General features: G+C 46.7%; 1 protein-coding gene across 2 annotated transcripts in view; it reads left to right on the plus strand.

The window, feature by feature from the left end:
- MAP2K7 (mitogen-activated protein kinase kinase 7) overlaps window positions 1–23,911 on the plus strand; it is a 219,550-nt gene that overhangs the window by 119,734 nt on the left and 75,905 nt on the right. For both annotated transcript variants that reach the window (XM_086961246.1, XM_086961253.1), the window contains one exon: window positions 17,755–17,835. In XM_086961246.1, the coding sequence (XP_086817372.1) occupies window positions 17,755–17,835 (81 nt within the window). The remainder of the gene's footprint in view (window positions 1–17,754; window positions 17,836–23,911) is intronic.

Consider the following 23,911-nt stretch of genomic DNA (forward strand, 5'->3'; position numbering starts at 1 on the left):
GCATTTAATAAGCAAACATACACCAACCCTATTTGAATAGAATATAAGGAAAATTTGAATTTATAAATGTTTAAGACAAAAAGTGCCTAAAACAAAGGGTCACTGAAAAATAACAGTTTGTAGCCAATCAGAACCTAGGTGCAACTTCAGGTTCAGGCTGCCCACAACTGAGCAGAGGTCTGAGACACTGACTGGGTTGTTCTTGTCACACTTTTTACCCATGTAATTAAACTCTGTTATGCAAGTCAAAATCTTCTAGTGGGGTATGGTCCAATGCTAAAGCTGGCAAGGGTCTCTTGAAGCCTGAAACATTGTTAATTCCCCACTAAAGCAATTGACTTTTTTTGAAAACTCAATGAATAAGATGACAGTAAATAGTGAAAAACCTATTTGATCATGCCAAATCATTTCCTGATAATGAAGTAAATATTTTGTCTAAATTGCTTCAGACAAGGTTTTTTTCAAATTGTTAATTTTTCAAAACTGGCCTTTTCAGAGTAGTAACTTAAAATCAGACTTCATCATTAACAAGGACTTTAAATTAAAATGTAAATGAGTGAAAGAAACATTTCTCTATCTGATCCCAAATTGGATTTACCACCTATTAAGTGTAATAAGGTAACATAGTGTTAGTTTATGGGCGCAATAGACTTACAGCAGTGATAAACGACGTATAGGATTTTTTTTTCACTTCCAGGACATGTAAAACTTTGTATACAGGTCTCACCTTTTAAACACCATGCACCCCTCCCCATAAGCCTTTAGGCGGTACTTTAGCAGTGACATACATATTACAAATGAAGGTTTAGGCCTGCAAGTGCTGGCCTGAGACATGTTTTACATAGCTACTTTAGTGGATAGCCCAATGAAGGCTGCAAGCCACTAATAGCATTTAACTGCAGTCCCTGGGTACATGTAGTACCTTTTACTATTTACTGTGTCAATTAGGTGTAGGCAAATCTGACAATGTTCAAGGGAGGGAGCACAAGCACTTTAGCACTTATAATTAGCATAAAGGACTAAGGCACCCAGGTAAAGAGGGATACATTTAGCCAGCCCAGGTGCACATACACTGTGAGGCTATGTTCTTGTCTTTGCATTCTGTCACTTGAAGATCTGAATCTATATTGATAAAAATAAAACAATAAGTACCGGAATGCAAAGCAAAAATCAGCACTGGGTGAATGTCTTCCGCCTTATTTGGAGTTGAGGTAAAATTGAATCTCTGCTCATCAGCACTCTATTTATTTATATATAAAGGGGTAAAATCCACGAAGCCAGCAATGGCAGCAGACGTGCTGAGGTAGAGCTCCGCCGAGGACTCCCCGTTCTGACTGCACTTATCCGACCATATATCTTCGTGCTCGATGGAAACTGACGCTGGGGCGCCCGCAAGCCTGATGCAGCTCCGAGGCAAGCCCTGCCCATATTGATATTGGTGTGCTATGCTGATGCCCTCGGCAGAGTGAAGGACCGGGTGTACCACAGCATGGACTGAGGAAGACAATCCAGGAAAGATCGGGGCTAAACTCCGCCCACAAGGCCCAACTGGTGTGGCGTACTAGGATCGCGGAGATGTTTCTGCCGAGGATCGGAGCCCCACTGCGGCGCAGTGAGTACCTGGGGCGCTAGTCGGGTGTGGGGTCTCATCAAGGCCCTGCGAGGCTGTGGTCCATGCAGTTGAACCTTGCGTGTCTGGCAGCATTGGAAGCTGTGCTGCGCTGGGGCGGCGTGGGGACCGCTCTGCCCGTGAGATGTGCCCTGGATCCTGCCGCTGTATACCTGAGGCCCTCATCAACGGGGCCACACATGGGGGAGTGCTGATTGTGGATGGGGCCTTGATTGGTGCCCTTCAGCGCGACTGACCCGGACCTCTGCTGAAGCAGCCGGGGAAGGAGGTGGGGGTAACGGGAGCAGTGACTCGCGACTGGCGGCGGCCTCTGGGGGTAGCACGTTGCGGGATTAAGCTGCTGGGGGAGGCACGCAGGGGAGGAGGCACCCGGGGTCGCTGCGCCAATCGGGCTCCGCAGACAGACATTTGTGGCCCTGAAGTGAGGAACATCACTACTGGACGTGGCCTGACCATTCTCAGATGCAGGGCAGTGCTCCCAGCAGGAGACTCGCATGGAACACTGGTGATACCTAGAACTGCACAAGCACTGGTGGCAGACGCTGAAGTAGGCCTGGGCCCCCTCTGGATGAGCTTTCATAATAGAGGCATGCCATTGACTTCGGGGGATGTTGTAATTGTGAGGCCTTGGTATACTTCGAGCCTGCGCGATCTCCCCTGTAGCCTGGCGCTGGGTCCATTGATGCACGTGCCGCACGGAGGCTGCGAAGTGGGTGCTAGTACTTGTGAAGGAGCTCTGAGGCGACTGCGCACCTGATGGTGCCCCTGCAACCTATGCAGCAACCGCAGTGACGAGACTCATGTACCTATCTGCCTGAAAGACCTAGAGCCATCCTAGCGTTGGGGGAGCGCCCGTACACCAGCCCCTGCTGTATGGTCCTGAAATAGATCCTGTTGTTTGGAAGACCACCACTCTCATGGCATGATCCTGTTGGAGTACGGGTCTTTTGTATTTGTCCTCCAAGGAAGTGCAATAGACATGGGGTGACTCTCCTGCCCTTGTTGAGTCCCTAGGACCTTGCTTATCCCGACACTGCACCTTCTTTGTTTACCACATTTTTTACCACTGTCAAGGCTTATTGGTGTTCCTGCCCTACAGCGACTACCCCCCGCCCCTCCCACACACACCAGATCTCAACTTCGATGTGGGATAGCTCATGAACAGCTTCTGCTTTGCAACTGCAGCACACGGTCACTGTCCACTCTCCTGCATCTTCCATCATCGGTGGTAAACATCGGTACTCCTCTTCAAGAATCCATCCTTGGATTCCACCAAACTTTCACCTAATTCACCAGTGCCATATTTACTGAAGTTCTCCATTGTGGTCTACTGCGGTTTGCGACGTCACTTCCCACTTATGCGCCCAGCTGCCCTGGTGTAGGTATCCTGGTTTCTGGGGTATCCACGAGTGGGGTGACTCTCCAACCCTCCATCTTCCACAGGGTTCCTTTAGGGTCCTCTGCGAAGGGTCCTTCTTGGAAATGGCAACTGCGGTTTTCCCATTGACTTGTGTTGAGTACACAACTGTGTTTCCACTCTGCACACAGCCTCCGTGGGGTTCCTGGGTACTTACCTCGGGTGGTTCCTTGGGTCCCTAGCTTTCCGAGTCTTCTCGCCCAAGTCTCGACTTCGGTCTCAGTTCACATTCTACTTTCTTAGTATATGATTTGGTCTCCCCCCCCCCGTAGACCACTCTGTATTTGTGCTACTTACCTGTTCTACTTTTGAAATATTGTTTTTTTTATATATATATATTTTCTATTTACCAAGGTATGCACACTTTACATTATACAAATTCATCATGATTATTTTATATATTTCATCAATTCATAACCTTTATACATATACAGTACATATTTATTACATATCTGCCTCAGGGCATTCTCGTACCAGAAACACAGCTAAAAAAACAAAAAACAGGAAAAAAGGAGAAGACAGAAAGAAAGAAAAAAAAAACCTTTTCATTACCAAGATATATACATTTTAACAAACTCTATGGAAACCCAGTCCCTTCTTCCATATGGTTACTGGCTCCCAAATTCTCACATCTCGGCTCCTTCCTCTCCTGCCTTTCCATGCATAAATATTCTTCTCCAAATTGTATGCAGCCAACAGATTAGCCAACCAGGTGTGCATTACCGGAGAGGTTTTATCGAGCCAAGCCCTAGCTATGGTTAATCTATACACTGCCATTGCTACAAACAAGAATTCCCGTGGTGCATCATCCCCATCTGAACCAACCCCAAGAACATTCCAGGGTGAAGTGAGCCTTATTTGGATACCCAGTGACCTACCCAAAAAGACCTCTATATCCCTCACAAGTGTATGCAGTTGAGGACAGGTGGCAAACATTTGCACACTATCTGCTTCTAGGGAATTACAACTGGGACAAGAAATACCTGAGGTGCCCCCCCACTTTGCAATCCTGGCTGGTGTAAAATACAATGAAAATAGGGTTTTATAATGTTGGGATTGTAAAGGGGATGAACACAGAACTGTTCGACCTAATTCCAATGATTCCTGGAACCAATCTTGTTCGCCGCCCAATTTCTCCACCCATTTGTTACAATATTTTTCCAAGTCATCAGTTTTCCCTTTTACCAAGCTTGCGTAAAAGGATCGGATCGTACAGTCCCCAGAGAGCTTTATTTTCTCAAGAATCTCATTCCTACCAAATCCAGCAGGTCCTCCCTGCTTACTGCCTAAGAAACTCCTGATCTGGAGGAACTTAAAAAAGCCTCTGCTATCAATACCATACTTGTTTCTTAAGTCACTAAACTGAACCACCCCCTCTAAACTAAAAAAATCCCCAATCTGTGTAATCCCCCTTGCCACCCACTCTGCCATTGTTAGGTCTGCAAATACTGCTGGAGGGAATGACCTGTTTTTATACAGCCTAATGTATTTGTTGTATCTCCCCAGTCTTGCCTTCTTCAAAAAGGCATTCCAAATTTTGACGGCGGCGGCAATCGTCTTGAACCTTGTTCCTTTAAAATATCCGAAATCGATGCAATTTAAAAAGCAATTTCCCGCTTCTGCCCCTAGAACTACTGAATACACTTCCGTAGAAAAGCTGGTAACTCTTCGGACCAGATTCGCCCCTCCAATTAGCCCCTGCATATATTGTAAGGAATCCGCCATGTAATAAAGTCTAAAATCTGGGGCTCCCCACCCACCTCTCTCTCTCTCGGAAGGGAGATAAACCTATAGGCCCTACGTGTCTTACCCTGCGCCCAGATGAATCTATTCAAAATTGCCTCCAATGCATTAAACCAGCTGGCTTCAAAAAATAAAGGAATAGATCTAAAAAGGAAAATAAACTTGGGGAGAATCAGCATCTTTATTACATTAGTGCAGCCCACTAATGACAGGTGTAAGTTATTCATCCTTTCTAAATCTGCTTTTACCCTTGACATTAGAGGAGCCATATTATTTCCTACCACAGCATCTAGATTTGCCGATATCGTCACTCCCAGGTATACCGCTGAACCAACAACCCTAGCGTCATTACATCCAGAGTACCTATTCTCCACAATCTGCGTTTTCAAGTTATTCAGGCTGTAGCCCGAAACCTGTCCAAATCTTTGAGCCTCCACTTCCACCTCCCTAATAGCCCCTGCAGGGTTGGGTGTCAGAATGGCCACGTCATCAGCGTAAGCCAAAGTTTTTATCAAGCAGCCATTTACACACATTGCCCGAATCTCTGGATTTCTTTCTAATTTGCGCAGGAACGGATCCAGATAAAGTGCAAATAACAGAGGAGATGACGGACAACCCTACCAAGTCCCCCTACTAATCTTAACAACTGCTGAGTGCCCCCTGTTGACCCTAATCTTGGCCGTCAGATCTTTATATAAAGTCTGTATGGCCTTTATGAATCCCTCACCTATACCACTCCACCTCATGACAGACCATAGGTAGCCCCAGGAGACCCTATCAAACGCTTTCTCTGCATCTAAAAACAGTGCTGCCATAGGGTCTCCCAGGGTACCTGCTGCGTCAAACATCGTAACTACTTGCCTGACATGCTGCGTTGTACCTTTTCCTGGAATAAACCCATGCTGAGAGGGGCTTACCAAACACTTAAAAACCCATAATAATCTTTTGGCCAGCATTTTAGAATAAACTTTTACATCGGCGTTCATTAATGTAATCGGCCGGTATGAGCCTGGGGCCATTGGAGGTTTAGCCTTTTTTGCTATCACAATGATGTCTGCACCCCCCAGGATTCAGGAACCGAATCCCCCTTCTGTGCCAGCACCATAATATTAAACATATCTGCTAATAGTACTGTTTGAAATACTTTAAAAAATTCCACCGGGATCTGGTCCGGACCCGCTGCCTTCCCCGAATGGAGGCTACCAAGAGCCGAAACAAATTCCTCCAATTGAAATGTAGCTTCTAGCTCCTCCTTATCATCCATAGAGCGCTCCGGAGGAAGTACATCCCTCAGATATCCTTCTATCTCCACCAGACCCCCTATATTATCAGAGGCATAAAGATCTGTATAAAATTGTCTAAAGACTTACCTCACCTGATCTGCCTCTGTAATAGAGTTGCCCTGCACATCTGTAATCTCCTTAATATCGGATGTAGCTGCTCTCTGCCTAGTCCGAATGGCTAAAATATGGCCCACTCTTTCACTTAATTCGTATGCATTTTCTTTTTAGGTCTCGCCTTTTCCATTCCGCAGGAATGGAAAATGGAGAGAATTCAAGTGCTCAAAATACTCGTCAAACTGAGGCTTTTTTCTGTGCGGCCACAGGCACGCGCTTTTGTGCCATAAACTTTTTTTTCACGGGCTTTTGTTTTTTTCATTGGCTCTTCACTTTGTCCACGCCTCATTGAAGCTGCTCCCTCCGCCCACCTTCTCTCTGTCCTGCGCATGCCTCTTGCTTATCTCACCGTAGCTTGACAACATTCAGACGTGCACTCTTTCCAAGCATACCACCCTGCCTTTCACTTGCGGAAACACGCACACCAAAAACAAACAGCCCACAGACTCTCTCTCTCTCTCCCATTCACGCACGGCAACACGCACACCAAAAACAAACAGCCCACAGACTCTCTCTCTCTCCCATTCACGCACGGCACAAACTCTCTCCCATTCACGCACGGCAACACGCGCACCAAAAACAAACAGCCCTCAGACTCTCTCTCTCTGCCATTCACGCACGGCAACTCGCACAACAAACACAAACAGCCCACAGACTCTCTTTCTGTCCCATTCACGCAAACAGCCCACAGACTCTCTCTCTCTCCCATTCACTCACGGCAACACGCACACCAAGTGTGAGTAGTGGAGAAGTGTGGCTCAGGGGTTAGAGGCGGCAGACCCGGAAGCTGAGATCGGCCCTGGACCAGGGTTCAATTCCCCGCCCCGACGGGGGTTGGGCTCAATAATTCCACGGACTCGATAATTCTCGCTCCGGTGCCTACTCGACTCACGGGTTCACACTCTGCGACTCTGGGCAATAGCTTGCTTAATCTCCACAACGGCCCCTCGCGGCGGGATGCCTGGCTTTCACCTTGTGGATACCCTGCCGGGGTATCTCACAGGGGAATACCAGGACGGGTTCCCTAAGCAAGCGCATAGATGCCTGCGATGTGGGCGATTTGCGCTATATAAATACATGTACATTTACATTTACACCAAAAACAAACAGCCCACAGACTCTCTCTCTCTGCCATTCACGCACGGCAACACGCACAACAAACACAAACAGCCCACAGACTCTCTCTTTGTCCCATTCACGCAAACAGCCCACAGACTCTCTCTCTCTCCCATTCACGCACGGCAACACGCACACCAAAAACAAACAGCCCACAGACTCTCTCTCTGTCCCATTCACGCACGGCAACACGCACAACAAACAGCTCACACAGAACACAGACTCTCTCCCATTCACGCACGGCAATATGCACACGTCGACAACATTCAGACTCTTTCACATTCACGCACACCATCAGCTTCTTCCTTCTCTCCTCTCTAAGGTGGGGAGGGGGCCAGAGCAAAACGTCTGGGGCCTAACCAGCCCAGGAGACTGGAGTGCTTTCATCACAGTCGTAAAGATTCTAATCTCTTGTCGGCCATCCGCTGTGAAATGCAAATATAAACTAAAGGGAGCGAAACTCGCCTTCTCACCGAATACCATAAAATACAAGGGAAGCAACTTTAGAAACACTGTGGAAAGCACCACGTTCTTTTACACAATCTATTACATGCTGGTAAAATTGTATTTTGTTATTCTTACGTTTGTTCGTGCAAGGTTACACACCAAACACGCATAGCACCAGCCGTAAGTGCCTGCTTAGGCCATTCACACACACCAACACTGCAAATGCCTAGACATTTTACGTGTGCGGATTAAGAAAAATACCACATTTAGTATGACACAAAAAATGAGTACTAGGATTACGCGAAACACTTTTGTATTTGTATAATTGTGTTGCAAGTGCTGCTTTAACACTTGCTCACACTTTTTATCGCCATATTTTGAGAAACCTCAATCGTGAACACAAAGTGCAAATATTGTGGAACTATACACAGCCCTCACTCCCACTGCACACAGGCCTCACTCAGTGCACACAGCCTTCACTCACACTGCACAAAGTCTTCGATCGCACTGCATACAGGCCTCACTCACTGCATACAGCCGTCACTCAGTGCACACATCCCTAACTCACACTGCACACAGGCTTCACTCATACTGCACACAGGCCTCACTCAGTGCACTCAGCCTTCTATCACACTGCATACAGTCCGCACTCAGTGCATACTGCACACACTCAGTGCATACTGCACACACTCAGTGCACACTGCCCTAACTCACAGTGCACACAGCACTCACTCGCACTGCACACAGGGATCACTCACACTGCAAACAGGCGTTACTCAGTGCAAGCAGCCCTCACTCAGTGCACACAGCACTCACTCGCACTGCACACAGGCCTCACTCACACTGCACACAGGCCTCACTCAGTGTACACAGCCTTCAATCACACTGCATACAGTCCGCAATCAGTGCACACAAGAAACAATCGATGTGGAAATATATGGAGTGGAAAGCACAAACGGAGATTGGAGCACTATAACAACAAAAATAACCAACACCAATATTTACCAATCAATGGACGTTCAAAATCAAACACTTATACAGTGGTTTATGTTGGACGAAGAGGTGGACGACATTGGCGAAGCACTAATTCATTCTTTGCCTCAAATATGTGAAGTTATATTTTGTAATGGCAAAATTACTAAAATTGTTAAAGAAAAATCAGAGGAAGATTTAAGTTTAGAATGAACAATTCTAAAAAACATAAATGTACAAAGTTAAATAAATAAATAACGTTTTTTGTTTGGAAAAAATAAATATAAAAATTTCAACATATCCACTTGCATGGTCATTTTCTTTGGGGGTGGGTATATTTTTTAAACAAAACTATAAACAAGTACCACATCATCATACATACCAATAGCAGTTGCAGCTACATTTCGCCAGGCACACAAACAAAACACTAACTATACAATAGTTGTCTGACATCACTACATGTTTCAACGTGGCACACACAATAACAGGTATAAAAGATGGCTTTGTTGCTGTTGAGTAGTGCAGTAGTGTTGATGAATGAGGCTGTGGTGGTGCTAAGTACGGCTGTGGTGGTGCAGAGTGATGCTGTGTTGGTGCTCAGTGGTACTGTGGGGGTGCTGAGTGATACTGTGGTGTTGCTGCGTGGTGCATTGGTGGGGCTCAGTGATGCAGTTGTTGTGGTAAGTGCTACTGTTGTGGTGCTGAGTTATGCTGTGCTGGTAATCAGTGAACACCAACACAGCAGCACTCATCACCAGCACAGCACCACTCATCACCACAACAGCATTACTCAGCACCACACTAACATCACTCGGCAACACACCAGCATCACTCCACACCACCACAACAGCATCATTCAGCAACACCACAATATCACTCTGCACCGACACAGCAGCACTCTGCACCACCACAAGCACCACTCAACAACACCACCACAGCATCACTTTGCACCAACACAACATCATTCACAAGCGACATATTGACAATAGACACCACTCACCACCAGTCTAAAATTACACAGAACAACTCAGCACTATTGCAAGCTTCTTTCGTTCATAGAGGGCACACAACAACATTGAAAGCTTCCCTACAATACAGAATACAGTCAACTGCATTGCACAATTTAGGGTGGTGTGTCAAGTGAGCTCAGTGCACAGTTTTACAATATATTTCACCAGGCACACACACCACCAGCCATCAGTGCACGCTTTCACCAGGCACACACACCAACAGCCATCACTGCACGCTTTCACCAGGCATACAAACACACCAACAGCCATCAGTGCACGCTTTCACCAGGCATACACACCACCGGCCGTAAGTGCACGCTTTCACCACATGTTTCAACGTGGCACACACAATAACAGGTATAAAAGCATGCTTTGTTGCTGTTGAGTAGTGCAGTAGTGTTGATGAATGAGGCTGCTGTTGTGCTAAGTACGGCTGTGGTGCTGCACAGTGATGCTGTGTTGGTTCTCAGTGGTACTGTGGGGGTGCTGAATGATACAGTGGTGTTGCTGCGTGGTGCATTGGTGGGGCTCAGTGATGCAGTTGTTGTGATAAGTGCTACTGTTGTGGTGCTGAGTTATGCTGTGGTGGTAATCAGTGAACACCAACACAGCAGCTCTCATCACCACCACAGCACCACACTAACATCACTCGGCAACACACCAGCATCACTCCACACCAACACGACAGCATCATTCAGCACCACCACAATATCACTCTGCACCGACACAGCAGCACGCAGCACCACCACAAGCACCACTCGACAACACCACCACAGCATCACTTTGCACCAACACAACGTCATTCACAAGCCACATATTGACAATAGGCACCACTCACCACCCGTCTAAAATTATACAGAACAACTCAGCACTATTGCAAGCTTCTTTCGTATATAGAGGCCACACATCACCATTGCAAGCTTCCCTACAATACAGAATACAGTCAGCAGCATTGCACCATTTAGAGTGGTGTGTCAAGTGAGCCCAGTGCACAGTTTTACAATACATTACACCAGGCACACACACACACACCACCAGCCATCAGTGCACGCTTTCACCAGGCACACACACCAACAGACATCACTGCACGCTTTCAACAGGCATACACACACACCAACAGCCATCCGTGCACGCTTTCACCAGTCATACACACACACCAACAGCCATCAGTGCACGCTTTCACCAGGCATACACACACACAAACAGCCATCAGTGCACGCTTTCACCAGGCATACACACACACCAACAGCCATCAGTGCACGCTTTCACCAGGCATACACACCACCAGACGTCAGTGCACGCTTTCACCACATGTTTCAACGTGGCACACACAATAACTTCAGCTTTAAATATAAACGTTGTAATATTATGCTTCACTTTCATTCCTAATGTCAAGGACGTAATCAATTGTGTCTTTTATCACCTAAGCTTACTTTGGGGACTCTTGCAAATTCTTGTTCTCCCCCACAGAGGCACCCTGCTCCTGCGGTGAACCTTCCTAGACTGGATTAGCACATTACTATCACACACAACTTGATCATCATCAAACAACCAAGCTACAGGTAGCACCCTTTACACCACATGCTCAGACTGTGGATCGTTGCATCGTCCACAAGGCACTACACAGGAGTCCCGCAGGTCACGGATTCAGAACCTTCTGAAAATGTCAGCTTACCCACAAATAGGAAACATCAAAAAGGTTTCTACCAACTTATCAACCTAACAATAATGCTTTGCTGAGAAAAGATGCCTTCACTCTGAAGGGTACATTTGTCTGGAACTATCTTCACCTCCAATTAACACCTACAGACAACTTCCGGCGTTTAGAAAATTCACCTCATTATTAAACTAGCATGCTCTTTTTATTCGAGTACTATACAGCAAGTTTTTTACACACTATTATTAACGTTTCGCATCAACTACTTTAAAAAAAAGAATCTACGCTATCCTTTTGAGACCTAGACAAACAACTACAAAACTAAGGCCAAACAACAAAACTAAAATGCAAAAAATAAAATTCTAAATAACAAAAAAATGCACAAGATCTGTTACGCACCAAGTAAATAAAAACGGCACTAGCTAACAATCACATAACTATCTCATAATACGTACATTATTAACACCTTTAGGTAACACTCACAAAACTAAAAATGTAACCCCTTCCATGCTGATGACGAACCCCAGCCGTCATGCACTACGGTGCTCGTGTGCTGACGACGGCTGGGGTTCGTCACGGCCCGCCCCTGTTCGTGTTGTTTACAGCACACCAGGGGAATCGCGGCCGCATGGAAGGGGTTAAAAGCTAAACAATCAACACAGATAAAAGAAGGATTAATGGAAATAACGTCAACATACATTTGCAAATTAAAACAAAAAGTAACATCCACATTTGCAGTTTCCTTACATTATTCGCATATTTCGTTAATAAAGATTAAAAACATAAATGACATTCGCAAAAGTATACATTTACACACCTTCAATTAAACACTGTGCCTCCTATACTTTTCAAACATTGTCATTGTAAAAATAAACAATTTAAACCATTAAAACTTAGCACATCCAATTATTACATCAATACAATCAAAGGACATACCCCTTCTAAGTTAAAATACAGATCATATACGTAAAAATAGAAAGACAACCAATAAATACATTAAAATTGTCACAAACAAACATTATATATCAACTTTATAAACAGTTAATTAACTATATTTTAAGTAAATACCAAAAAAGTAATACAGTCGCAAACAAAAGATTTACATTTTTATACAAAAAAAATCATATTCTTTACTTTATTTATACATACTATCAATAGTACATTCTATTAAATAAATAAAACAGTTAGAAATAAAGTCTTACCTGTCTAACGACGCAACAACAGCCCAGGAACAAGAACACGCCTTCCGCGCCCCGCGATTCACGATCTTCTGGGGAATTCCACCGTTGACGCACGCAAATCGAAACGCAACGTCAAAAACGTAGCGCTCCAATTGGCTGAAATAAAACGTCAATCAAAAATGGTACACTTGCAAGAGGAAAACAAAAAAAAAACTAGACCGCTAACCTACTAAACGTAGGTTGCGTCAAGGGGACGCATTGCGTCCGCCATTAAAAAAAATATATATATACATAAGCATCAAAAAAGGCAGTCAACATATTAATAAACACCAAAAAATACGAAAAAAGTTAGATACACATTCCATATATTACATAATGCTTAAAAACACTTACACAACATCACATCTACAAATATACACATCACACACTAAACATAGCAACACTAAAATACACTCATACAGCACCAGCAAAGCATCAATAACTAACACCACAACACAACTAAACAACCACACAATACCACTCAAAAAAATACAGCCTCACTATACATCAAAGGCTCCAACAACACACTAATCTACAACACCACAGCATCAAAACACACAACACATGCATCACTAACTGCAACAACATCATTCATCCCAACACATGCAATACTCATCTCAACACATACAACACTCAACACAACACAAAACTACGCACAACACTTGCATCGCTCAGCACAGCACTTGCAACCCTCAACAAAAATAATGCTTAAATAAAAAAAAAACACAAATCACAACATCACTTTGTACTTATAAAAGACGCTCACTAAATGTATTTTATTATTACACTAGGCGGACAAAGAGGAAAAAAAATTCACACACATGTTTGCAAAATATATATCTTTATACAGATATATGGGAAAAAATAACACTCACTTGTAAACGCTCAATGTACGGGAGAGATAATACTCGGGGGAAAAAAAAAACTGGCGCACACTCTAATTACATCACTCTAAAACTCTAACGCAATCACTCTACCACCCTCACGCCTTCACTCTACCTTCCTAACTTTAACACTCTACTACCCTCACTCTACAACTATGACACCCTCACTCTACCACTCTACGACCCTCACTATAACACTCTACCACCCTAACTCTACCGCCTTCACTCAACCACCATCACCCTACCATCCGAACGCACTCACTCTACCGCACTCACTCTACCACTCTACCGCCCTCATCCTAACACGCTACCGCCCTCACTCAACCGCACTCAATCATACGCACTCACTCTACAAACGTCAACACCATCATTCTACTGCCCTCACTCGAACGCCCTCAAACACTGCCGCCCTCACTTACTGTAGCACCCTCAATAACTCAATCGCACTCACACACTCTATCGCCCAAAATTACTATATCACCCACACTCACTCTATCGGCCTCCATCACTCTATCGGCCTCCATCACTCTACTGCCCTCCATCACTCGAACGCCATAAATCACTCTACCGCCCTCACACACTCTATCGCCCTCCCTCACTCTAGCGTACTCCCTCACTCTATCGCCCTACATAAATCAATCCCCCTCAATCCATCTATCGCACTTCCTCCCTCTATCGCCCTCCCTCTATCACCCTCCCTCTATTGCTCACCCTCTATCGCCCTCCCTCTATGATTCACCCTCACTCTATCTATCTCACTCACTCTATCTATTCAATCACCATAGCATCACTCAGCACCACCACAGCATCACTCAGGGGCACAACAACATCACTATGCGCTACAACAGCAACACTGAACGCCACTGCATCACTTGTCACACAAAAAATAAACGCCACCACAGCACCACTCTGCACCACCACACCACCACTCAGCACCACCACAGCACCACTCAGCACCACCACTCAGCAGCACCACAGCACCACCAAAGCACCACTCAGCACCACCAAAGCACCACTCAGCACCACCACAGCATCACTCAGCACCACCACAGCATCACTCAGCACCACCACAGCATCACTCAGCACCACCACAGAATCACTCCGCACCACCACAGCTTCATTCAGCACCACCACAGCATCACTCAGCACCACCACAGCATCACTCAGCACCACCACAGCGTCACTCAACACCACCACAGCATCACTCAGCACCACCACAGCATCACTCAGCACCACCACAGCATCACTCAGCACCAACACAGCTTCATTCAGCACCACCACAGCATCACTCATCACTACCACAGCATCACTCAACACCACCACAGCATCACTCAGCACCACCACAGCATCACTCAGCACCACCACAGCATCAATCAGCACCAACACAGCATCCCTCAGCACCACCACAGCATCACTCAGCACCACCACAGCACCACTCAGCTCAACGACAGCATCACTCAGCGCCACCAAAGCATCACTCAGCACCACTCAGCTCAACGACAGCATCACTCAGCGCAACCACAGCATCACCCAGCGTAACCACAGCATCACCCAGCGCAACCACAGCATCACCCAGCGCAACCACAGCATCAATCAGCACAACCACAGCATCAATCAGCACAACAACCGCATCACTCAGCACCACCACAGCATCACTCAGCGCAACAACCGCATCACTCAGCACCACCACAGCATCACTCAGCACCACCACAGCATCACTCAGCACCAACACAGTATCACTCAACACCACCACAGCATCACTAGTTCAAATATGTTCTCTCAATGTTTGAAGCTTTAATGCAAATGTCACAAAAAAATGTTAAGATTTCACTTCTGTTCTTGGATTTTAGTCAATGAACATAATCGTCACAACAGTTATTTACAAAACTTTAAGCTATTGCCATTAAAAATTACAATCACTTTGATTTAAGTATTAATTATTTAAAAAAATTAAAAGCCAATTTTAATTGTAATATCAATGCATGTAAGTCAAGTCAATACAAAACATGTGACATTACAAATACTAAAAGTGTCACATATGCTAAAGTTAAAAGTATTGGCATTGTAAATCACAAAACAAAAAAATAAAATGTCATTTACAAAACCAATAGCTCAAACTTTCCTACTGCGAGACCTATTGGCAACGCTAGTGCTTGTTTAACCAGATATTTCTCAGCTGTTCTTTTGGCAATTCCTTCGAGGGCGAGGGGAGTCCTCAGGTAAGGCACCCCCAGCATTGGTGTCATCCTGATAAACCTGTGAAGTGGCAGAGTAGTCCCAAACTAACCGCTTCTCGAGGTGAGGGGGAGACCCAGACGTGCGTCTCCTTGATTTTGAGGATCTTTTCTTCTGTGTAGATTCTTTACCTGAGGTGCTAGGCCCTGAATCTGATTCCTCCTCCTCCTCCTCTGAGCTCCCCTCAGACGAAAGTACAGATTCTGAGTCTTCATTCAGGGAGAAGAATCGCTCCCCCCTCTATTGAAGCACCATCGCCCTTTTCTGGCGCCACCTCACTCGTACTTTTTGTGGGGTTATCTTTATTAGCCAAGCTAACCCTGCTGCCCCAGGTGCTGACTGAATGTCTTGAGGCATTCATTTCCGCCTCCATCAACATTAAGGCCCCTAACATATCCGCACTTCCCAGGTCTGTGGTTGGGTGTCCCCCACGTCCCCCATTGCCTCCGCCTTCCATACCTTACACCAGCTCTCCTCTGGCGTGAGTTAGTCCTGCAGTTTGAGCCTCCGCCTCCTCTGAGCCGGATCCTGAGCCTAGGCTGGGCTGTTGCCTGGCAAATAAGCTCTCAGCGCTTACTGTGTCTGTAACGTCCTCGAGGACGTTCTTTCCAGGATCCAGCTGTTCGTCTGTGTCATCGGGCTGCTCAGAGACCTTCGTGGAGAAAACTTCTGTTAGGGTAGGTTGCCGCATCCCTAAGTCTTTATTCTTAGGTTTTTCATCACCTTTCCCGGCTTTATCTGTAGTCGAGCTTCGTGGCTCTGCTGGGCCTTCGACAACACCTCTGGCAGCCGCACTCGCCTTTCCCCGCATCTCCGCTTTTTTCTTTTCCGGGGGGGGGTAATACTTTACGGATCGCTCCGAGATCTCTCCCGGCGGCTGCATCCCCCTTCAATATAACAGCTGCCCCTGCTTTTGTCGTCGGGGGATCTGACTGAACTTTCACCTTCTCGTGTCCTTTTTCCTGTCTTGCCGGCCGGGGGGGCATCTTGGGCGCCATACTCTGCTTCTTCTTAACTCCGACCACGCTCATCAGTCTTGCAACTTTTCTTTTAACCCAGACCCAAGTCAGTCTAATCCTGGGGATTTGCTTCCTGATATTGTTATATTCCTGCAGTCCTCCTAGCCACCAGTATTCAGGGGCCATCAGGCATACACAGCATCCTACTCGTAAGTTAGTCCATTACTAGGCAGGAGAGGGAATGGATGCGACTGCTCAGCACAACTCTACAGCGGCCATCTTGCCTCCCTCCATACTTTTGAAATATTGTGTTGATATCTCTAGTTAGGAGATATACCAAAGTGTTAGTAAGTGTGTATAATAAATATTACTATTTATAACCACTGTATGTGATTAGCTATGGTAAAACAAGCGGCTTAACACTCTTTCCGGGCTAAGCCGGAAGGCTGCTCTCCACAACTACCTATTAGAGCGCTTTTTATGGTTGTCTAAGACCACCAAATTCACCACAAGGGTTGTCTGGATTAGTGAAAGTTGCTTCACTTAAATAAGTGTGTACCAAATACTAGGCCAGCCTCCTACACTAGTGGAAAAGTATTGCTTGGAATTCCTGCCTCCAAAAAGGAGACTGCAGTGGATATAATCTTGCTATGCAGACAAAGTGAGATGCAGCTGGGGGGAACAGAAGTAATAGCACATGGTGGAAATGTGTTTTGTGTGGCATCATTTGACCCTCTAGGAACATCAGCAAATAAAACACTGAGTACATTCAGCATCTAGGGCGGTCCAGTGGAGTTGTATGATGTTTTTGAAAAATGTGGCGAGTAGCATAAGTTTATCTAAACAAGTCTGTGCTCGCATGAGTATGATGTTTCGAAAAATGTGGCGAGTAGCATATGTTTATCTAAACAAGTCTGTGCTCGCATGATAATCAAGCTGTGGTGGAAGTGAGGCACACTTACATTTAAAATGACATTTTGCAGCATTGTCTCTTCCCACAGACTGACACTCTCTTTTTCTTTACTTTGAACGTAATTGTGTATGCTGACTTGTTGTTCCTATTTCAGCCAGAGAGGATAGACCCACCTGATCCTACAAAGCCAGACTATGATATTCGAGCAGATGTGTGGAGTTTGGGCATCTCTCTGGTAAGAATGCCTCTCTAGCTGTCTTTCTCAGTTGTACTTGTTAGATTTCTTTCTCTTTTGTGGTGTCTGACATTCCTTCCACCTAGACAGGGAGACTCTTGCACTTAAATGCAGCTCAGTTATTAGCTGTGTCTTCCCTGCACAGAGGCCCTTGCAGAAAGAAAGTAAAAGAAGCTAACACAAGCACAATGGGTATGGTGGTGCCTCTGTCCACCAGGAAGGGGAAAGGAAGAGTCAATATCCTGAATATGCAGATCAGATGAGGTAGTCTGCGGATCTTGGGGTGACCTGAGGAGCTATGGCGCTGGAGGTGGAAGAGGCATCAGAAGCAAAGGTATTGGAACCGGATTCTATAGGCGGCCGTTCCCAGAGGGCAGCAAATGAGTTGACATGATGAAGTGTGGCCACCTTCACCGTACGTGCCTGTTCCGCGGTCACTTGTTCTTGATCCAAGCATGTGCGCAGTGCCTTGCGTCGCTGGCGCCTAGATTTTTCCTCTTGTTCTGTCAGTGGTGCAGGCTAGACCTCACGCATGGAGCCAGGTCCAGACATCTTCAGGACCAGAAAATACCTGAGCGGAGGCTTCATTAATGACCTTGAGTTTCGTTGGAAACAAGAGCTTAAATCAGAGTTGCAGTTCCCGTAAGTGTTCTTTGACTTTCATGTAGGAGCCACGCTTGCGTTGGACCTCAAGGGTGAAGTCAGGATGGGCCGCAATGGATGTGTTCTCGAAGCCCCAGGCACCCTATGTGTGGAAAAGTTGGAGGATGAGGTCATGGAAGTTAAGAAAACGTGCGATGAGGGAGCGAGGTGGTGCTCCAGCCTAGGTTGGGCGAGACATGGTGCTTCCTCTTCACAGAGAACAGGGACGGACCCTATCCCTCAATACGGTGTCCATAAGCCACTCCTCAAGAAAGAGCTAGGCTGTTCCGAGCGATCCGGCAACCCAATAAAGTGAATATTATTGTGCCAGGAGCGCCCCTCCGCTCTTGGGTGTAGGTGTGCCACTTCTTCCTGCATTGCATCAAGCCTGACCAGTAGTTCACACACCTTTAGGGGACTGTTTATTTATCTCAGATTCGTTGCTCCCTATCAACCAACTTGTGGTGGTCCGCCCTTAGTAGGCCCTCGTTGAGGGACACCGATTTATGCTTCCACAAGGCCTTTGTGTCAAGGTTGGCATGTAGGCCTTTCCCAAATTGCTCTGAATATTTAAGTGTGGATTCGAGGTGCTGCAGAGCACCTATGGCCGGCGCCGGCCGAGATGAATGGAACCTTTCCGACGGGCTTGATGGGTAGCACCCTGCTGGACCTGTTTTTCCCCATTAAGTTGTGGGACAGAGGAGAGGCACCATCCGTGTCCTCTACCGGGACAACACCAGAATTCAAAAGGCAGCTGGGGGATAGAGCGTCGCAGGCCCCACTCCTCAGGAAGAGGCAGATGAGGGAGGAGGAGAGTGTCCACGTCTGGTGGCCAGGGCCGCAGGGGTCGCAATCAGATGTAAGCATTTCCAGGGCGTCCGGTTTCCCCCGAGCACCTGCTGCTCCATGTCCCATTGATAATCCTGCAGACAAGCTGTCGGCGGAATCCAGGATCCCACAGTTAAGTAAGGTTCTCCACTGGTTATCTGCAGGCCCCGGGGCACCCAGGATTCACTGCCACTGGGAGGGTGTTCAGGGCAGGCAGGAGGGCCAACGTGGCAGGCCACACTCAGCAATGTGCAGCCACGAGCTAGAGGGGTCCCCCTCAGCAATGACTGTTGGACCCCAAGGCAGTCGACAGCCAGCAGGCCCGCCCATTCTCATCACCACCCCTGCATCAGGGATGTAGGAGAGCTGTAATAGTGCTACACCGTGCCGCATCGCTTTTGGGATGGGAGATCGCAACGCATTGTAGCCGAGGCCTGCACTAGTCTCCTACGTCACTGGGCCCCAGAGGGTCAGCAACCATGGCGGGTCCAATAAACCAGTCTGGTTGGGCCAGACCGCAGCTGGCGCCTCCGCTGACCGGGCCCAGCAAGGTGCAGAGTGCCACACCCTGTCTCTTTTGGCTGTCAGTAGGGAAAAGTTGGGTCCCCAGCAGGCAGCGATTCAAGCAGCCAGGATTGCACCGCCTACCAGGCAGGCAGGTTGTTCCTCGGCCACCTGCAGCTCCACCTTCGCCAGCCCTCAGATCTGCTCCAGCACTGTCCAGCAGGCCTGGAGTGCAATGCAGTCAGTCACTAGCTGAACTCCCCAGCACTCATCGTCACATGCTCTCCCCAATCCTGGGAATTGTGCGCTGGGCGATCTGCAACCAGGTAGTGAGCACTACATTTATTTATTTTATTTATTTTATTTTTATTTTGAAAGTTTTTTATATAGCGCGAACAAGATCTTTGCAGATATCAGAGCGCTTTACAGAAAACTAGCAAAATAGGGTAGGTACATGAAGGAGCATAGTCAATCAGATAAACCAATAGAACAAATAGACAATCAGATAAACAAATAGTACAAATAGGTGCAGAGTCTCAAAAAGATCCAAAGTAAAAATTTGGGTGAATTTATCCATGAGGATAGCTTTTACTTCTTTCTTAAAAAATGCAGTGGAGGAGATAAGTCTGGTTTCTGGAGGGAGTGTTTTCCAGATCCTGGGTGCCATTCCTGAAAAGGAGCGTTTATATGTTTTTTCCTTCCAGAAATTTTTTGTGCTTCTAGTGGTTCTTGAGCCACCAGATATTGACAGCTTCTGAGTGAGGTAGCCGGGTGAGTTGTGGTGTACAGCCCTGTGTGTCATGCAGGCAATTTTCAGATGTATTCTGGCTTCAAAAGGTAGCCAGTTCAGGGATTTTAAGTCAGGGGAAATATGCGAGTGTTTTTTTGATCCAGTGATGAGTCTCGCTGCAGCGTTCAGAGAGGCTCTTAGGGGTGCAGTTGTAGATAGGGGGAGTCCGCAGAGGGCGACGCTTCCATAGTCTATGCGAGGAATGACTAGGGCTTGTACTGCAGTTTGGAAGTCCTTGGCTGGGAGGAAGGGTTTAAGTTTCCTCAAGGTATTGATTTGGAAATTAGCTCCCTTAGTTGCCTTACTGATATTCTGCTGCATGTTGAGATTGGCGTCCAGTGTTATGCCTAAAGATTTCACTGAGTCCACGATGGTAGGTTGGACATTGAGGGCAGCTAGGTGCTTAAGCCAGGTTTGAGTGGTGGAGATTTTCACGGGAGGTGAGATCAGAAGGAACTCAGTTTTCAGAGCATTGAGTTTGAGGTGGTTATCGGCAAGCCATGATTGGGTGTTTCTGAGCGTTGAGTTCAGAAGTTTGATGTCTTCTGGGGATTGTAATTTGAGATATAGTTGGGTGTCGTCGGCGTACATGTGAAAGTGAACATTAGATGCTTGTAACAAGGTGGTGAGAGGTTCCATGACTAGGTTGAACAATGTTGGGGCTAGGGAAGATCCTTGTGGGACGCCTAATGTTACACGCACCGGTGGGGACATCAAGTTGTTGCTTTTGAATTTCTGAGACCGGTTATGCAGGAAGGAAGTGAACCACTTGAGAACAGTCCCAGATAGACCCATTCTGGTGTTTAACAGCTCGAGTAAGTTCTCGTGTTTGACGGTGTCAAATGCTGAGGAGAGATCAAGTAGGATGAGGAGGCAGGTGTCGTTTTGATGTGGGATTTGGAGGGCGTCGTCTATTATGTGTGTCACGGCAGTTTCAATACTGTGCCCTGCTCGGAAGCCTGATTGATGAGGGTTGAGGAGGTCAAACTGATCAATGTGTTTTGTCAATTGGAGTTGTATGCATTTTTCCAACAGTTTGGCAAGGGTGGGAATATTGGTAATAGGACGGTAATTGTTTAGGTCAGTAGGGTCGGCTGTTGGTTTCTTGAGTATAGGCGTGACTTGTGCCACTTTGAGGGAGTCGGGATGAGTCCTTGTTGAAGTGAACTGTTAATAATTTTGGTCCAGAGTGGGAGGAGCAATGGGATGAAGTCTTTTACAGCGTTAGCAGGAAGGGGGTATGTGAGGTGATCAAGGTGCCGAGCAGTTTGTCAATTGTTTATTCTGAGTAGGTGTCAAAGGACGACCATGCAGCATTGTTTTTTGGTTCAGTGGGTGTTATGCTGTGGAGGCTAGAGTAAAGGCTTACGTCTTTGAGGAGATCGCTCCTTATGTTATCAGTCTTTAGATTAAAGAACGCAGAGAAGTCTTCACAGGATGGTAAATCGCCTATTGTGCTATGTGATTGTTGGGGTTGTTCCTTGGATTGTGCTTTGATTAGTTCAAATTGTTTTCTTGGCCGTTTTTTTGCTTGGTCGAGCTGGAGGCTGAAGAAGTCTGATTTTGAGCTCTTGATTTTCCTAAAGTAGGCGTTTCTCTTTTTCATCAGAGTTTTAAGGTGTAGTGCCGAAGGGGCTGATCTCCAGGTGCGCTCTGCCATTCGCATGGCCTTCTGTCTTCGTTGAGTCTACGATCGTACCATGGGTTAGAATTCTTAGTGGAGACTCTTTTCAGTTGCAAGGGGGCGGCCTCATTGATTATTGAAGTCATAGAGTTGAGGTAGTGGTCGGTCAAAGATTGAACGTCAGAGGCGCCGGTAGGGGGAAGGAGGAGATTGCAGCTGTGGGAAGGTAAAGAGTTTGGGTTGAGTTTCTTCATGTCCCTTTTCCAGACCTTGGATTTGGTGGATTGAACCGGGTTAAATTTAACTTTTTCATTGATGAAGAATGTGATAATGTGGTGATCCGACCAGTCACAGGGTAGGACTGACCCAAGTTGGCTAGAGTCCTCTTTGGAGATGATAAGGTCGAGGATAGAGCCTTTGTTGTGGGTCGGGCTGTTGCAGATTTGGATGAGGTCAAGAGTGTTGAGGAAATTTTTGTGACTATTTACCACCGCGTCATTGTGATCGTTCCAATGGAGATTGAAATCCCCAAGGAAAATTTGAGTGTTTTGCCGTCCGGAATTGGTTGAGATTGTGTCCATGAGTTGTTGGGTGAAGATGAGGTTGTCCCCAGGTGGGTGGTAGATGACGTGTAGAGAGCATACAGGTTTGCCCTCGTTGATCACATCGAGGCAGATGTATTCACAGGAGGTAAGAGAGGGGGAGGTAACTCTAGTAACTGAGAGGTTAGTCCTATAAATACATGCGATTCCACCGCCTGTCTTGCCGGACCTGTCAAGTCTAATGATGTGGTAGTTGGGGGGGAACTAGAATGTCCATGATAGGTGTAGAAGATTCAGTTAACCAGGTTTCAGTCAGGATGATTAAGTCAAGGTCCAGTGTTTTGATGAGATCAGCGATGTCGGAGGAATGTCTAGGGGCAGATCTGCAGTTGAGTAGTGTGCAATTAAGCCTGGGGGTGCAAAGGGTGGTAGAGGGTTCTAGAGTGAGGGGGACTTTTTTTTAGGTTATTAGGGACGGAGCCTCTGTTGTTTTGTGTGGGGTGCCTAAGGGGGTTAGAGTGAATTGTGGGGATGGGAAGGTGTGTGGTGGCTATGTGGTTTTGGGGAACTGGGTCATAAGAGCCGAGCAGGATGCGTATGTCGTGGTCCGATAGTGGATTGATGGTGCGTCGGGGGCGGTTGGTGGGATTTCGAGCGGGGATAGAGGTCCAGTGTGGGGAGTTTTGTGTGAGAGGGTGATTAGGATGGGTGGTGGGTTTGTTAGGGGGGGAGGTGGTGGTGGGTGGGGGGTGTCTGGGGTGTGTGAAGAGTAATTCTTTGAAGGTGCGGAGATCTTCTTTGACTTGGAGGAGGGTGGACATAATCAAGTCCAGCGTGGGATTGGGAAAGGTGTTGGGGATGGGCACTGAGGGAGAGTAAGTGTCTAGGTTACTGGAGTGGGAGGGGAGGGGTGTGGTGGTGGTAGTGCAGAGGTTGGTGGTATTAGTGAGTGGGTAGGTGTTCGGAAGGGTAGGGAGGTTGGGGGGAGGGGTGTGGTAGAATTAGGGAGGAGGTTAGTGGTAAAGGTGAGGGTGTTGGTGGTTGGAGGGGTAGGAAAGTTGGGGGATGAGTGTAGGCTGGGAGTGGCGGGGTGCAGGTGAGGTAGTGGGGACTGAGAGTGGGGGGAGAAGATGAGGGATGAGTGTA

Source organism: Lissotriton vulgaris, chromosome 1_1 (assembly GCF_964263255.1).
Source record: "Lissotriton vulgaris chromosome 1_1, aLisVul1.2, whole genome shotgun sequence".
NCBI lineage: Eukaryota > Metazoa > Chordata > Amphibia > Caudata > Salamandridae > Lissotriton > Lissotriton vulgaris.